This window comes from Trichoderma atroviride, chromosome 1, assembly GCF_020647795.1.
Source record: "Trichoderma atroviride chromosome 1, complete sequence".
Taxonomy (NCBI): domain Eukaryota; kingdom Fungi; phylum Ascomycota; class Sordariomycetes; order Hypocreales; family Hypocreaceae; genus Trichoderma; species Trichoderma atroviride.
Window position 1 is genome coordinate 1,128,010 of NC_089400.1, and position 16,434 is coordinate 1,144,443.

The following is a 16,434-nucleotide window of genomic DNA, read 5'->3' on the forward strand; positions in this document are numbered from 1 at the left end:
CGACAACAATGCGTGCTAGAGGTAACGTACATGTATCCAAGTACCTGACCTAGCAGTGCTGCTGCAGTTTGGGCGCGGTACCGCCCTCTGCCCGCCCTCTGCCCGCCTTTTCTGCCGCCGCCACAGGTACACCGACCCTCAATGAGGTTTGCTTGAAACGCACCGGCGACCTCTGCTTTCCAAACAGGACACCATTTCAATATCCCTCTTATGCAGACTTGCTGTTTGGGTCTTCCGGCTGACTCGCTTACGAGCGGTGGCATTATTTGCTGCTAACTGACACAGCCGCCCCTCGCCCAGAGGGAAAGAGGGTGTTTACGGCCCATCTCCCTTGTTGCTGTGCTCGCCAGGCTGGAGAGAGCAGGTGGGTGGGATGGAGCATGACTTCATCGACAGCTACCTAACCTGCCAAAGCATGGAGTACCGGAATTGGTTCCAGCAGTCTTCTGCAGCACTGGGTGGCCTGTACCACTTTGGCCGGTGCTGATACATGCTCGCGGCGTGCTTACGGACCTGCCATTTGCCCGCGCCCCTTCCTGACTCACTCCTCGGCAGCAAAACATGCGATGCTAGCAGATTGATTACCATCTGGTGCCAATGTTTCGCTGCCCTTCTCCCTTGGATGTCCGTCATCGTGCATACAAACATTGATGGTTCGACCAAGCAAAACACCAGTCCGGATATCGCCCAGACGACGGATTGAGCGCTTCTTCTGGTGCCGCAGCCGCCACTGCCGACTCCAAACTCCAGACATGCCGAATCCAGACTTTACGTACGCACAACCGCACAACCGCATACACGCACCATCCAATATCACTACTGCTGGTGTTTCGCAGAGGGAAAAGGCTACTGGATGCTGCTGCAGATGGATGAGCAGACGAGGCTAGTCGACAGTCCACTTGGTGGTCACGGGGGCATTGTCAGACTGCCACCACGGCCAAGACGAGACGGAGCGCGTCGGGCTGTTGACCCATCCGAGCACATGTCTGGTTGATGCTGCAGCGTCGTCGTGGCTCGTGGCTAGCTCATGGCCGTGAAGAACTACTAAGCAGCGAGTCTCTCCAGCAGCCATTGGGGGCACTGGCGTTTCTCACCACTCCACACATTCAATGCAGCACGCGCCGTGTAACACCAAATTGCAGGCTAGGGATAGCGCCCCAAGCCGTCGCTCTGCTATCCGTCAACCTCATTGATGCCTTTGGACCCAGCAGCATAGCCCGTAGAAGCACCACACCAAAGACAGCTCATTCTGGGGGTCCCGTGATTGTGCGGTGCAATGGGACTCGTCGTGGATGACCCAGCAATGGGCATCGAGCTGCTCCCCGACAGCGGGCACTCCCAAGGCCACCCATCTGACGGCCTTGGGCCCGAACGAGGTGAGGTGACTCAAGCAGATGACAGCGGCTCACATAGACCCCCCCACCAGACACATACTACTTCCATTTACGACACGCACGAAATGTCTTAGCAGTACAGTAGACCTCTATGAACAAGAGGCTTCTGGGTTGGCTGAATCGGAGATGCCCCAGTACCCAGCCAGACCCCTTGCGCGGATAGCATCCATCTCGACGAAACTGAGAAAGCAAGAGAACCCGCATCCATATATGCCGCTGGCCGTGCTAATGAACACCGGTAGCCCGTAGATGCGCCTACATGCGTTGTGTAACCACCGCAAACTAATGGCGATCCGAAGCCATCTTCAACAGCCACTACTGGCCTACGGAGACGGCATCGGGATGATGCCCCGGCCAGCAAGCCAATTATTTGTTCGCCGCTGCTGCACCGCGCTGGAAATGGAAAGACAGTTGCCGCATTTAGCATTTACAGCGTCGGTTTGTGTCTGCTATAAAGCACTTCATGGCAATCGGCTGTGCCTGTGCTGCCCGACAATGTCACCACACTTGTCTCAAATTGCAGCCTTCTGGAGGGCGCCGCACGCACGCGCTGCTACCATTGGCTGGGATCTTTTTTGAAGCTACCTCTCATCCATTAACTCTTATACTACTTGATATATGATACGATGCACGGCCAAGGTTTATCTGATGTCATCTACGCCGAGAAATCTATATCTTGCTAGATCGACCAATGGTCACTTTCTCTCTCTTCCTCTACGTCCCTCCAGTTTCTTCTACTTTATAAGTGGAAAGGAAGAAGAGACAGAAGAGGGGACGGAACAAGGAATCTTTATAAATATGCCCATTCAATGCAATCACAGCTACAGATAGATACAACCGTCTACCTACCTATGCATCGAATATCGGCCCCGCGTCACTCTTCGTGTTCACGAGAGAGATACCGCCGAGATGAATGGCAGCACGTCATCCTCTGCCCGTTGCCGTCGCCTGAGAGCACTATTCCAATTTCCGGCATATTTGCTGCTGCTAGCACTTAGCTCTGACTTTGCTGCTATTTCGGGTCACAGCATTTCGGTGGCGCTGGACCTGTTTGACGGCGAACGACGTTCGACTCGGGAGGTTGGCTGCCACTTGCACCTTGACGCCACCGTCATACAGATTACATGCTGAACCCTGTCAAAGTCAATCTGATTTTTTGTCCCTCATTGCTCCTTGTCTAACGGCTTTCCCAGGGTCCGAGAATGCGGGAAAACTCAGAAACGGGTAGTCCGTGGCCGCATCAGACCGGAGAGCTTCCAGCACGCACGCATCAGACGGAACACCAGTATCCATTGCCACGATGCAGATACTATTTTTTGTCTGTGGTTTTCAACAATTTCTGAATCGTCGCTAATGCAAGCTCTGAATCAAGGCTCTATTATCAACGGGTGCGTTGTTTAAAAAATTTTCTTGCCAGTGGCGTTATGATTTTCCTCCCCCTTTTCCTTCTGGAAGTATTCCCAGACGGGAGGTGGAGCTTTGCTTCGCCGCCACAGCTTTCTTCTCTGTCGTGCGTTTTTCCCATCTCCGAGGCGCACGGAGTGCAAAGCCGACCTAAGCTTAGAATTTCCTTCATGCTAAGATGAATCAGTAGCCGATAAGACTGACTGCTTATCTTCTAGCTTGAGCACCATTGTCCAAATCGTCTGGACAGCAATGTATGACTGCGAAGGTGTTTATCAGCCCTAAGCTTTAAGTTGAAAGAAGAGAAGCCTTTTCTTTACACGTGCATGAGATAGATGGACCTCACTGATGTGATATTCTCTTAACAGCAAGAGTACGGGCAGCCCGATACGTTGTCAGTCTTCGGATACTACTACCTATTCCCTCGTCCATCCATACTCGCCATATACGAAGCAATTAGCTTCTTCAAAGCGCTAGCGGTGAGGCAAGACAGTCCCAGGACAAAAGACATGCGCTGTCGGTAATGCGTTGGGCCTCGAAGAGGTTAGGATGAAATAGGCCCTGTTGATACGGGGCGAAATCGGCGTGCCGATCACCATGGCATGATCGGGATGCTATCCAACGAGATGTGTTCGTACGGAGCAACTTGACCGGCAATATGCGGGAGTGCCTGAGCTTGCCACTCGAGCCCCAGCCAAAGGCCAGAACATTGAGAGTTAAGAGACCCATTTTGCCCTCCATTCTTGGTGTACCCGGTAGGAGGATCAACGGCGCCTAGTACCGAGACCCTCAGAATCGACATCTAGTCTGGTTCATACGCGAACATGTTCTAGCTGTCTCGAGCAGGAGGATAAACGGATAAGTACTCGTAGTTCTTGATCCATCATGGCTAAATGTCGATAGAGCAGATCCATGCGCTCCGTACATGTGCCTTGCTCCGATTAATCGACCTATTTGGACCAGATGTCGTCCCTGGACCGTGGACAAGCAACACAGGGTCCAGAGAAGCTTCCAACACGGCCCAGAAAATTGCCTATCAGCCACTAGCACTTCCACTTCGCACTTCGCATATGGGGCAGGGTCAACGGGTAAAGGCCGAGACATGGGGATTCCAGAATCCTTGTGTCCTAGATCCAAAGATATCGGGACGCCGGGTACGAAAGTACAGAATACAGTCAGCACTGAGCGACGATACGCGATGACATGCATGCAGATTCCTGGATAGCCTCTTCCAATGTTCCACCTCAGTTCCGCTTCTCCTGTTTTCCCTCTCTCGCTTCAAAAGGAGGTCCTAACTCTAACGCCAGAGGAGCTGGCCCTTCTTCGAAGCGGGAAGGAGGTATAAAGGACGCTGTCTTCCTAGTCAGAACGTTGTGCAAGTAGCTGACTCACGAAGACGCCAGACTGAGCCGCGTTTGGTCTTTCTGATACTACCGCTGCTTTTGGCGATGGGGCTGATGGCCTTGCCGATCCCGCTAGCATGATAATGGCCGATGATAACGCGACGATTGTTCTCACTCCACTAACTCAGCAACCCAAAGGAAACGAGAAGAGGAAGGGGAAAGTTTCATGTTAGTGTGGCTGATTCAGAAGGATGAGAGAGAGGCAATTAATGAAGTGAGAGAGATATGCCAACTCTACCGAAATAAGCGAGGTATTGGGACATGTCGCAGTGGCTGTTTGGGCCAAGAGAGCAGAGTAAACCAGCCCCCCGTCGACTCATTGGGTTCCACCGCTCTTCGGGCTCAGCATCGCGCTCAGTCGCATATTTTCGGCACCCAAGTCTAAGTGGTAGTTGGAAAAAGTGACAATTCAGCTGGCAAGCCTCGCTTCTGCGGGCGACTCGCCCGAAGACACCGAGGCGGTGGAGTCGTATTTGGCCAAGAAAAGGAGCGCCAGCCAGCGAAGCATACAGCAGGCAGGGAATATGGAGAAACAGACAACGAAAAGGCGAGGCGAGCTGAGGAAAGAGACTTTGGCTTTCCACGCGGATTCGCAAAAACAGCGGCAGGGCCATGTATTGCTTGCTCTTTTGTCTTCTTCATTCATTTCCTCGGTTTTGAATTCCAACTTTGACGTGCCTGGTAACAACGAGCATGCTTTTCTTAGCTCAAGCTTTATCTTTCCGCTGGAAGCCTTTTCTGATGAACCGTTGTTTCCCGCAGTCTGTATAGGTACAAACGAACGAATACCCTGGTTGCTTTTCCAGTCAGGCTCCGCTGCAGCATCGAGAGGATCTCGGAGATGACCTTCTGGAATGCTTCCTTTCCACTTTCGAAGAATTAGGCCCCCCCCCCGGCCAAGTCATGCCACTGACGTCAAGGGGGGGGCCGTCGTATAGTATTTGTCGGTGAGCGAGGTACAGTACCTGAGCAATTGGGCACTCTATCTGAGACAAAGAGAGATTGAGGCTTTCACAAACATAATGCGGAGTATGCAAAAATGCTACCTTGTATAAACGCGGCTGCCTTGATGCTACCTTGCTAACTAAGCTTGACTGCGACCCTATGTAACTCTTGACTATGCGATATTCGGTCAAACCTTAGGTTAGAGTCGTAGTAGGCCATCGTGATGAGATTATCAGCTTCGGAGGGGGGTGCGACGCATTGTTTTTGGAACGGAGGCCTCGTATTCAGGTAGCTTTTCTTCTCCCTTTCTTTTTTGGAATGATACTTTTTTCTGGGGTAAGGGGAATGTCACTGAGGCTGCATTGACAGGGTGCTGTTAAAGTCAATGCTAGTATACTATTTCATCGTGCTAAAAGGTGTAAATTGACTTCAATATTGCCTCTGCTCGGTTCTTACCGCCGGCTGATCCCTTCAGCAGCGCATGCATAACTAGAGAAAGGTAAAAACAAAATTAGAAAAAAGACAATTGTTTACATAAATATCAACCTTTTTTTCGTATTTGTTGCCTGCAATGTCTTGCTTACTTGCGCGTGTGTCAGGAGCACTATTGTCTTGAACGCCCGCGCGACGATACATTAACATTCTAGCGGAAACTTTCAGACTATAGAGCATGGGATTGAGCTGGGGCCTTGGAAAAGTATCTCATTTAATTGCAATTAGCATGCTATGGTAAAAAATACATGGTCAGACAATGATGTGGCTTTTGTCTTTTGCTAGTGATGATGTAGAAAGTGCTAGATTCGTCTCATCTAGGAGCTCGTCATGAGATATCCCCCATCCGTTCTGGCGTATTAGACAGAAGCTCATGTTTCGTCCGAATGCATACAGGCAGAGAGCGCATTATAGCTCTCCGAATGACCAACTAATAGGCCATATCTGAGGCTTGCTGACGCAGCAACCATTGAATCTATTCGCTGTTGTGTTGGTATTTCTTTTCCAGACTCTTTTACCCTTTCCTCTGAAGGGTGTGCCGCTGTATGTCTATCGGAACAGATCGTGTAAGTCCCTTCTCGCGCAAGCTGCATCCGTTCGCCTGAAACTCCGAAAAAAGCGCGTGGTTCTCTGGTATGTGTCCAAATAAAAGGTTTCGGCTGGTATCTTTTTTTTTTTCTTCATTTTTGATTGTAGGTCGTAGATTTTTTAGCTGAGCAGGATGGAAACCTAGTCTCCCATATCAGAATCTTTTACCGCTAATCTTTGGAAATCGAAGAAGACATGGAGGGAAGTATACGTACGGCCATGATGACACAGCATATACTTATATATGGACTTAGTCGCTCCCCTATCCTGGCGCATTTCCAGAAGATACCCATAACTCTGTGAGGCCAATTGTTAGCTTTTGGGCCGTTCATAGCTCGCGCAGATATGAGAGTTGTCTGCATACCCGTTCTTGTTCCGGTCCATGATGCCCGGGGTGAAATGGTGGACATAGGCGCTCGTGCAAATCAACAGCAAGATGACGAGTAAGAGGGACCTGAAGTTGAAGAGCGCAGACTAAAATCGATGCCAAACGTTAGTAACCAAAGTTCCATTATCCTGGGAGGACCAGCGTATTGGCGTAGCAACATACCATCTTGGCGACTTGAAATTAAAGCTATTCAGCTACTAGGAAAGCATTCGTCAAATATGCCGGGCCACCAAAGCTGTTCGCGATCCCCATGTCTCGTCATTCCTGGGAGCTTAGAAGGGGCCAGATGTCGGATAGGGAGGAAAGATTCGCCGATCCGATGGCAAAGCTGCCTGAGGGACCCACAATCAGCTGGAAATTGATGACATGCAGTTCGTCCATTCTCCACCAACCAGAAGTTGCGATTTCAAGTTCAAGCTTGCGATTTCAATCTCTCTTTTCATAGATTTGCGATTTTGAGCATCATTGATTTTTTATTAAAAGCCTCCCAACGATTCTATCTTTAAGCAGCACACGAGAAGAGAAGAAGCGACAAACGCAGCACACATTCAAGATGGAGCCTCGTGCGCGCGCCGGCAAGAATGTCGGCAAAATGAACTTTTCCTACGCCGAACGTATGCACACCACCCTCCCATAACCAAGACTTCCCAAAGACATAGAGAAGATATCACGGCGCGATACAGAAAGGGGGGGGGGGGAATAGAATTTTCTAACTTGTCATCGCGCTCTACAGTGGCACAACTCCTCTACGCCCACGGCGACATCAAAAATCCCATGCCCGAAACCGTCCGCGTGCTGGACGAGATCCTCACCGACTTCATGCAGTCCATCGCCTTCGAAGCGAACCGCGCGGCGAACTACTCGGGCCGACAAAAGATCAAATACGAAGACTTTGAGTTTGCCTTTCGGAAGAACCCTTTGTTTCTGGGCAAGGTGCAAGAGGTTTTCGAGAAGCAAAAGGAGATCAAGAAGGCACGAGAAATTCTGCGGGATGGTGAAGATGAGATTATGAAGGATGCAGTGGAGGAGGAGAAAAAGAAGGAAAAGGAAAAAGATAAGGAAAAAGAGAAGCCGAAGACGAATAGGGTGGAAGAGGAGCTGGGTGAAGCAGATGATGATGCTGAGGCGGAAGCAGATGCTCTGGGTAAGAGGAAGTAATGGTGGTTGTTCTTGGAAGGACTTCGACTGGGCCGTTTATGTCCTCCTTTTTTTTCTGCTTGATTTTAAAAGGCATTGTTCTGGAGTTTAGGGCGGCACAAAGCATGTGATAGATGCTTGGTACATTGGTAGGATCGGCGTTTTGGAGGTCTTCTTCTTTTCCTTTTTTATTAGCACACACTTACAGCTTAATGGATGCCAGCTGATCAATACCACAATTTACGCGATCCTTCAGCACATTCTGTCTACTCCATCGGCAAGGACCGGGCTTGCGCTTTCAGCTACGGCTGAGCAGCCTAGCCTTCCCTACCAAACGTCGCATATGATATGTCATGCCACTACTACTCAATAAATGTCAACTAGCCCATCCTGTTGTCTGGGTTCGACTTTGAAGCCGGAAAGTACTCAAGCTGGATAATTAATGGCTTCCCACGCCGCAACATCACAATGGTCTCTACTACCCCAGATAGGCCAATAACAGCAACAGATACATAGAGCCGGGCGCATGGGAATAAAGCGGAGCGGAGACGATCGGCGACCGATATCCGCATTCTGCCACCACATGCTCCGGGCCGGCCGCAGATAGCGATATCGGGTCACCGCGTGGCCAGCTCGTGGTCGGGATTTTAATGTAGGTGTCGAGCTACAGTGTTCGCACCCTCTAGCTATTGGATGGGGAAAAGGCCGATTTCGTAAGCTGTTGTCACTGCACCTCCGCCAGTTAAAAAATTGCCGTCGCAGCTCTTCGGTGATGGGGCGATAATTGCGATAAAGGCGGCTAGAGGAACGACTATATCAGATCCACCCCCAGAGAAGCCAATAGGGTGCCATGGGGAAGAGGCGCCAAGCAGAATGAATGCAGTCTTCTTGCTGCTAATGCTGGTGGTGTTGAGGAGGAGCGGGTGGTCACCGGGCGGTGTCTGCCTCGCTAGAGCCGAGCTTTAGAAGAGAAAACCTCGTCTTGTAATGGCACATCGTTCTCAGTCTGCTAGAGACTAGGTATCCTACGGCTTCGTGGCCTTGTGTTGTCGTTGCCATCTAGTTGCTGCCATCAGCTTCGTTAATCCAAATGCAGTTTGATCTTCTTGCGATTCCAGGGTGATTCAAGAGGGTAGCCATGGAGGCTGAACAAATATCCGGATCCCCGCCTGCCCCGGCAGAGATTGAGCTGCACCTCCCCCCATACAAAAATCATCCAGAAGAGGCAGATGGTTACCATATTGCGCCGCAAAACGCAGTTGTTTCAAGCGATTATCAGACGGAAACGAAACCATCGCTGTTAGCTGAAGACTTTCGTCAACTTTCCATAAGTCCAGCTCCCAGTGGAAGACTCTCCCCGATTCCCCATGGACCATATAATCCGACGGGAGTTCATCCGCCTCCTCTCGAAGCGCCGTCGTCTCGGTTAAAGCAGTTTTGGATAAGAAACAAGCCTTCTATACTTGTAGCCGTCTCTCAGTTTTTCGGGGCTTTGATGAACCTCAGTGCTCGACTGCTGGAATTAGACGGCGATGGAATACATCCAATCCAGGTCCTTCTCCTTCGGCAAGGACTCACATCTGTTGTTTGCTGTGCATACATGTGGTGGAAGGGCATACCCGATTTCTTCTTGGGCAATAAGGAGGTCAGATGGCTTCTGCTGGCTCGAGGTTTCTCGGGATTCTTTGGCATATACGGCATGTGGTATTCCATGATGTATCTGCCACTCGCCGATGCCACTGTCATTGGCTTTCTCGCCCCTGGTGTTGCTGGCCTTTTATGCTACTTTGCCTTGCGGGAGCCATTTACACGACCCGAGCGGATTGCCACTGGCGTAGCCCTTTTGGGAGTGATACTCATTGCTCAGCCGGTTTCTTTGTTCATGGACCTCTCTTCGTCCGACGACCAGGTGGTGGATGCTCCTGAGCAAGTGGATGGGGCTTTTCCTGGCCTAGATCGCGAGCCAACAGCTGAAGAACGGCTGCTCGCCGTCGGTGTTGCTCTTCTCGGGGTGTTGGGAGCTGCCGGCGCATTCACATGCATTCGTACCATTGGAAAGCGCGCTCACCCTCTAATCTCAGTCAACTTCTTTGGCATGGCGTGTACATTCATCTGCGTCATGACGTTAACTCTGGCGCCAACTCTAAACATCAGCCAACCTCACTTGAGGTGGATCACGCCAACGTCTTGGAAGGGATGGTTTTTGCTCCTTTGGATCGCAGTGCCTGGCTTCATAATGCAATACCTGTTGACCTCGGGCCTTGCAGCCGACAAGTCCAACAAAGCAAACGCCATGATATATACCCACATGCTGTTTGCCGTCAGCTTTGATCGTTGGATTTTCGACCACAGCATGAGCATGACAAGCCTGGCTGGCTGTGCTCTTATTCTTGGCAGCGCTATCACCGTCGTTTTCACAAAAAAATCCGCCAGTTCCAAAAGCGAACGATGTCGAAAGGCAGGGGAACTTGGAAGGAGAAGCAGAAGGATCGCCGATGCTTGTCGATACCGGGGTTCATGGAGAAGGAATAAATTTGAGTAGAACTTGATTTGCATGGGTAAATAAGCTGGGTTGGACAGTTGGCATGACATAGAATCTGGATAGACAGAGTAATCCAAAGAAAAAAAGTTATTTCTTGTCTAGAGCACCAGATATTTCTTGCGTCTTGGAGAAAAATATCGAAGTAAAAACATCTGCATTTGAGGACAGTGATGTATAGAGTCGAAAAGAAAAACGAATCCTAGAGGTCATTTTCTGTTTAAAGTTTGTCATGATGGAGAGCTGCGGGAATGCTACATGGTAAAGAGCCACTCTATACCTAGTAACTTCTCATAAGGAGCGCAATTTGGCCACATGTGGGAAAACTCATGCCGATGAAAGGATTTCAATAACGGACCAGTATTTCAAATCCCGTACGATAAATTCAGCAATTACAAAGAACAAAAACCACTTGCTAGGTGTTGGATATGGGAAATTCCATCAGAGAAGCTGAAGCTTCAGGGTAGGGAGTCGGATCACGTGCAGCGAGAGCAGGCTAGCAGTCGCGACGCCGCGCTTGGTAACTCGATCTGCAGGGCTGTGATCCAATCGCAAAATTTCAAGATCATCCATTTTTGCGCTTTGCAACTCAGCTCACCTCACCCGGACATGCGATAGGTAGACAAATTCGACGGCATCTGATCAAAGAATAAGGACATTACTATTTTGCCTCCTCGCAATTGATACCGAGGCCCAAATCGCACCGTCAAGATGGTCCAAATCAGCGAAGTCAAGGGCAACAAACGCGATAACCGCACTGCGGCTCACACACACATCAAGGGCCTGGGCTTGAAATCCGATGGATATGCTGATACCCAAGCTGGCGGCTTTGTTGGCCAAGTCCCCGCTCGAGAAGTAAGGAGGTTCCCTAAGAATGGCATCCGTTCAACCCACTAACCTTTCTGCTTGCTATGGTAGTCATGCGGCGTCGTTGTCGATCTGATTCGAGCTCACAGAATGGCCGGCCGAGGTGTTCTGTTAGCTGGTGGCCCAGGAACTGGAAAGACGGCTTTGGCTCTTGCGATTAGCCAAGAATTGGGAACCAAGATTCCGTTTTGCCCAATCGTGGGTAGCGAGATCTATTCGTCAGAAGTCAAGAAGACCGAAATCCTGATGGAGAACTTCCGAAGAGCGATCGGCCTCAAGGTCCGGGAAACAAAAGAGGTCTATGAGGGCGAGGTCACCGAACTGACGCCAGAGGAGGCAGAGAATCCCTTGGGCGGCTACGGAAAGACAATCAGCACACTGCTGATTGGACTGAAGAGTGCCAAGGGCCAGAAAAAACTTCGATTGGACCCCAGCATCTACGAGGCTATCCAGAAGGAGAGAGTCACCGTTGGTGACGTTATCTACATTGAGGCAAACACTGGTGCTTGCAAGAGAGTGGGACGATCCGATGCGTATGCCACCGAGTTTGACCTTGAGGCCGAAGAATACGTACCCATCCCCAAGGGTGAGGTACACAAGAAGAAGGAGATTGTGCAGGATGTCACATTGCATGACCTTGACGTTGCAAACGCTCGGCCGCAGGGTGGACAGGACATTATGAGCATGATGGGTCAACTGTTAAAGCCCAAGATGACAGAAATCACGGACAAACTGCGTGCCGAGATCAACAAGGTGGTTGGAAAATACATTGACCAGGGCGTGGCTGAATTGGTCCCAGGTGTTTTGTTCATCGACGAGGTAATGCCCCCCCCCGCCTGTCCCATTGTATAGGAGATGGAGGAAAATTGGCATCAGACATTGACACTGGACTATAATAGGCTCACATGCTTGATGTGGAGTGCTTCACCTACCTGAACCGAGCACTGGAATCGCATCTCGCCCCCATTGTCGTTCTGGCCTCGAACCGGGGAATGTGCACAATAAGAGGCACTGACGACGTTGTTGCGGCTCATGGCATTCCTCCCGACTTTTTAGCGCGAATGCTCATCATACCCACGTCCCCGTACTCTGCGGATGAGATCAAAAAGATTGTTAAACTGCGTGCCACGACCGAGGGTGTCTCGATTACCGACGCTGCCATTGACAAAATTGCCGAGCACGGTGTCCGCGTTAGCTTAAGATACTGCCTACAGCTGCTAACGCCTTCAAGGTGAGTCCCATGGTTTATTGCATGAATAAGTTCCTTTGCGTGAGACAACTGACGGCTGACGTGTAACCCCCCCCGAACAGCATTCTTGCCAAGGCGAATGGCCGTACTCAGATCGACGTCCAGGACGTGTCCGAATGTGAGGACCTCTTCCTAGACGCCCGCCGTAGCGCTGCACTATTGGCCAGTGAGGGGGGGAGAGGCTATCTGTAATTTTGCAGAAGAGGATGGACGAACAGGGCTAGATCATGCAAGGGAGGAATATCATTGTGAAGGATTGGCGCTGGGCGGTGTGCCAAACAAGTCTACCAGTGGTTGATAAATAGGTCATGGCGGATATTGACGGGAATTCTAGGCACATCTTTATTTTCTTATTTCTTTTTTTTGGGTGTCTTTTTGTAAAAAACGATGTACGGAGTACTACTAATAGCTACTTGGGGGGAAAGGGTTTTAGACCAGCCCTGAGAAATGATTGGGCTTGAATGAATGGAAGTAATCTGAAATGGCGGGCCGGCCATGTCTCTTACGCTGCCAACGTAACAAAGATTGCCCTGCATACGAATACTCCGTGCTTCTACAGCAGTGTCCGGTACCTCCCTTTCACGCCCGCCACACCATCCTACGGCCCGCGACATTGTAGGCCTCAAAGGGAGGGAATAAAAGGATATCGTGGGCGAAAGAAACTGAGTCTTGTGTGGAGAATTCGTTTTAAAAAAAAGCCAGGACGTCTACATATCCGAGTACGTAGCAGTCATGATTCGTGCTCCACCCCTTCTTTCTTATATCTCTTTATGAGATTTTCAATTTTTATTGTTTTTCTTTTTGCTAAGCCCCCTACCCGTCGGCGTCGGTGGCTGTCCCGGTTCCCAAATTGCGTGGGCGCCACATGAAGCCTAGTGCCATCCTATAAGTGCACAACTTACACAGTCGAACGGAGGAAAGAGGCGGCGGAGATCGGAGGAAACAAGATGTAGACGAAAATTCACAATAGAGGATCACGTGTAGTGGACGTATAAAGAGACTTTTGCCCCAGGCTCGGTGAGCTTTTGCACATGGGCCTCCAGTCCTTTGTCTCATCGCCCAACATTCCAAAGGTCTGATGGCGTGCATTCCAAAGGCGGCATTGTCCGTCTCTGGTCGAGGCTGGGGGGGTGCGTGCCAGAGGGGGGCGTGAGCGCGCGAGAGGCGGCGTTTAGAAAGAGAAGAAATCTAGAAATCAAGGAAGACGAAGGCGTTGTAGGAGCGGCTTTTAAGGGGGGCGTCGGGCTTCCGCATTATTTTTTCGTTATGGAGTCGAGCTGATGGAGTCAGTACACGAGGTGTATGCACGAGAAAACGCTGAGGGGGGAGGGGGCCAGAGACAGGCCAAGAAGAGGTGTAAAGAGGCGAAAAAGTGCCAATGGCAGGCGAGGACGATATCTCACACACGCAGATGGATATCCAGCTGCCTGGCCGGGGGTTTTCGTCGCTGCCGCCGTGTGCGGATGGCGGATGGCGGACGTGCGCGCCCACGCCGCTACCCCCTTGAGGCAGGGCAGCTTCTCCCTTGTGTTGTTTATTGTTGCTGCATGGGGCGGTGGACAGCTGGCGAGCATTGTCTGATGACGAACGTGGATCACGTCTGTTTGTTTGCCCAAGTAAAACGCGGGTAGGAATAGAAATAAAATAACAAGAGAGATGAAATGGCGAAGAGATTGCAGGGTGCTCGTGGCGTTCCCGCCGCAAACGACCGACCAGACAAAGAAGCTTTTTCTTCGCAGCCACTGTGCCCAACTGGCCTCCAGTTTTCCACGCAAATGTATCTCTCCTATACACGGCCCATCTCCATCGGCCGCTCCTAGTGTACAACTCTCCTTCTAGCTTGATGAAGCTTTGAGCTTCTTTGGTGGGCTCAGACTGTCTTGCTCACAGGGGCTTCGCTGCGATGCTATGGCCATGTAGTATATAGCGACAAGCAAGCTCTCTCCCAAGCAAGACATTTGAGACATTTGAGACATCGGAAGCAGGGTGGTGTCCACTCATCAAATGGGCCCCAAAGCAGTATCGTTGTAGGCCGAAGGAACAGCCGCTATTGTGAAGTGAATGGGTATGTCTTTGCATACGCAGCCTTCCCGCTTTTTACACAACTCTCTTCCATCACCCTTTCTCTCCCTTCTTTTGAAGCTCAAATCCCTTCCAACTCCCCAACCACGCGAAATCGCTGTGCGATCCACGCCTTTGTTCGCGGGATTCCTTCCCTGCCAGAGCTCTTCAGGGTCTCGGCCCTGCATGTTTGTTTGCTGTTCTATTCTTGTCGAAAAACAGTCAGTCCAGCTCACACTTAAACTGAGATCTGTGGCTCCTGAGCCAGGGGAATGGTCACTCGACTGCAAGTATTGCGGCCAGTATATCTTTTGTCCAATCTTCTTCTTCCAGCATGGCCCATATTATGCCGTCTCAAGAGCATCGGCGCAGTAGGCCGCCGATCCATGCTTTCAGGGACATGATATCTCAGAGAGATGATCCCAATGCCCCATCTCTCTTGCGTCCTCTGAGCCCCAGAAGAGAGTATACCACAAGGCCACCACCTGCGCCTCTTGGCACACCTGAGACGAGTCGCAGTATGGAAAGCCAGCCAAGAGCCGGTACCTCGACTACCGCAATGCAAGCTGACAGTCTTCGGGATATTATTTGTGTCTGTCCACCAGAGACTAAAATACCTCGGCCGCGAAATGGTACGTTGTAACTGGCATCTTTCTGGCTGATTTCAATCCAAAATAGACAGACTGTATTGATGATGTCCCGGGCGTATGGGGCATTGTCTTTGTCGCGGTATCGTTGAGGGAAGAATTGCTGAGGATCATCGACTAACTATGGAGCTCTTCTCATAGCTTTTATTCTGTATCGCCAACGTTACCATACCGCTGTGACAGCCGCAAATCCACGCTTGTCCAACCCGCAAATCTCCAAGATAATCGCAGCAAAGTGGAAAAACGAAGAGGCTGAAATTAAAGGCTATTGGAAAGAATTGGCCGAAGAAGAGAAGAATCGCCACCGCGAGCAGAACCCAGACTATCAGTATAGGCCGCGCCGTAAGAAGGGCAAGAAAGGAAAGTCGCCTTCCCCAGTAGGTGCTGAAGAGCCAAGCCGGTGCTCTAAATGCCAGGGCCGACTTATTGCAACTCCGCGAACCCCGACTAAGCGCTCGTCTATTCGGTTAGAGCCCGGACTGAGCCATTCAGAGCCGCGGCCTGGGCTGTCCCATCCTATGCTGTCTCCGTGTACGCCGTCTCTCCCCAGGCTAGACAATGGCATCCCTAGCCGGACAAGTTACGAGCTTTATCAACCCCATAGCCTGTCCGTGCAAGGCAGGGCATCTTCGACTAGAAGTCCTGAAGGCTATGAGCTAGCATCACCCGCAGTGAAGAGACGCCGCACAGAGAGCATGGGAGATTATCGTTTGGCCAGTGGCTATTCCGACTTTTACGGCCAGCATGTTGGAGAACTCTCAAGATTGGCGCCAGGGGAGGAACCAGCGAGGTCGGCTAGGCCATACTCCTCTTCCACCTTGCCTGAGCTCGCGACTATGCCCAGGTCTCAGAGTTTTCCCTCGCAGCTGACGCAGCCCCCGCCTCGACCGTGGGAGACGAATGGAGCAGGCGATAGTTCGCCACGAATTCCTTTGTTTGACGAGTCTCTGCGACTCCCTCCTCTTCAGATACCAATATCACCATCTCCTTCACGAGCAAGTATGACAGATGGGTTCGAGACAGGGCTAGACAGGGGCCACGTGAAGAGGAGAATATGGGAATGAATAATGATCAACGATGATGAACACTATGATAAAAGCCGGAAAGAATGAGAATAGATAAAAAGGCTGGCATTGGTGTTAGACTCGGAAAATGGCGTTAAGGGCTGGTATCAAACTGGGTTTGGCATCGGCGTCTAGATTCAATGGTTATGATGGGAGTTCATTTTGGATGTCGATGACAGCGCCTGGTATGTATACTTTGTTTAGAAATAAAAGATGCCAAGTGCTGCATTGCAGCTGGTGAGCTTGGTCTCCTCAT

The 16,434-nt window shown here is 50.7% G+C and overlaps 8 protein-coding genes across 8 annotated transcripts; 6 read left to right on the top strand and 2 right to left on the bottom strand.

Moving 5' to 3' along the window:
• Nucleotides 1-883: 883 nt before the first annotated feature.
• On the bottom strand, nt 884-1,072 carry TrAtP1_000450 (uncharacterized protein; the record flags this gene model as incomplete). The annotated part of the gene is made up of 1 exon (XM_066110583.1): nt 884-1,072. One exon carries the CDS (start codon nt 1,070-1,072, stop codon nt 884-886), a length of 189 nt encoding a protein of 62 aa, XP_065966655.1.
• A 204-nt stretch (nt 1,073-1,276) lies between these two features.
• Nucleotides 1,277-1,468, top strand: TrAtP1_000451 (uncharacterized protein; the record flags this gene model as incomplete). Its single annotated transcript, XM_014091661.2, has 1 exon — nt 1,277-1,468. The coding sequence occupies one exon, from the start codon at nt 1,277-1,279 to the stop codon at nt 1,466-1,468; it is 192 nt and encodes a 63-aa protein (XP_013947136.2).
• A 3,257-nt stretch (nt 1,469-4,725) lies between these two features.
• On the top strand, nt 4,726-5,046 carry TrAtP1_000452 (uncharacterized protein; the record flags this gene model as incomplete). The annotated part of the gene is made up of 1 exon (XM_066110584.1): nt 4,726-5,046. The coding sequence occupies one exon, from the start codon at nt 4,726-4,728 to the stop codon at nt 5,044-5,046; it is 321 nt and encodes a 106-aa protein (XP_065966656.1).
• Nucleotides 5,047-5,835: 789 nt separating this feature from the next.
• TrAtP1_000453 (uncharacterized protein) lies at nt 5,836-6,874 on the bottom strand. The gene is made up of 3 exons (XM_066110585.1): nt 6,777-6,874; nt 6,591-6,700; nt 5,836-6,523 (listed from the first exon to the last, which is right to left on the bottom strand). Exons 1-3 carry the CDS (start codon nt 6,777-6,779, stop codon nt 6,397-6,399), a joined length of 240 nt encoding a protein of 79 aa, XP_065966657.1. The 5' UTR covers nt 6,780-6,874; the 3' UTR covers nt 5,836-6,396.
• A 144-nt stretch (nt 6,875-7,018) lies between these two features.
• Nucleotides 7,019-8,010, top strand: TrAtP1_000454 (uncharacterized protein). The gene is made up of 2 exons (XM_014091658.2): nt 7,019-7,228; nt 7,348-8,010. The coding sequence occupies exons 1-2, from the start codon at nt 7,168-7,170 to the stop codon at nt 7,770-7,772; spliced, it is 486 nt and encodes a 161-aa protein (XP_013947133.1). The 5' UTR covers nt 7,019-7,167; the 3' UTR covers nt 7,773-8,010.
• A 290-nt stretch (nt 8,011-8,300) lies between these two features.
• On the top strand, nt 8,301-10,602 carry TrAtP1_000455 (uncharacterized protein). The gene has a single exon (XM_014091657.2). It carries the CDS (start codon nt 8,890-8,892, stop codon nt 10,291-10,293), a length of 1,404 nt encoding a protein of 467 aa, XP_013947132.2. The 5' UTR covers nt 8,301-8,889; the 3' UTR covers nt 10,294-10,602.
• Nucleotides 10,603-11,001: 399 nt separating this feature from the next.
• TrAtP1_000456 (uncharacterized protein) lies at nt 11,002-12,598 on the top strand (the record flags this gene model as incomplete). The annotated part of the gene is made up of 4 exons (XM_014091656.1): nt 11,002-11,145; nt 11,209-11,976; nt 12,057-12,388; nt 12,469-12,598. 4 exons carry the CDS (start codon nt 11,002-11,004, stop codon nt 12,596-12,598), a joined length of 1,374 nt encoding a protein of 457 aa, XP_013947131.1.
• Nucleotides 12,599-15,026: 2,428 nt separating this feature from the next.
• TrAtP1_000457 (uncharacterized protein) lies at nt 15,027-16,178 on the top strand (the record flags this gene model as incomplete). The annotated part of the gene is made up of 2 exons (XM_014091557.2): nt 15,027-15,099; nt 15,256-16,178. The coding sequence occupies 2 exons, from the start codon at nt 15,027-15,029 to the stop codon at nt 16,176-16,178; spliced, it is 996 nt and encodes a 331-aa protein (XP_013947032.2).
• Nucleotides 16,179-16,434: the final 256 nt, after the last annotated feature.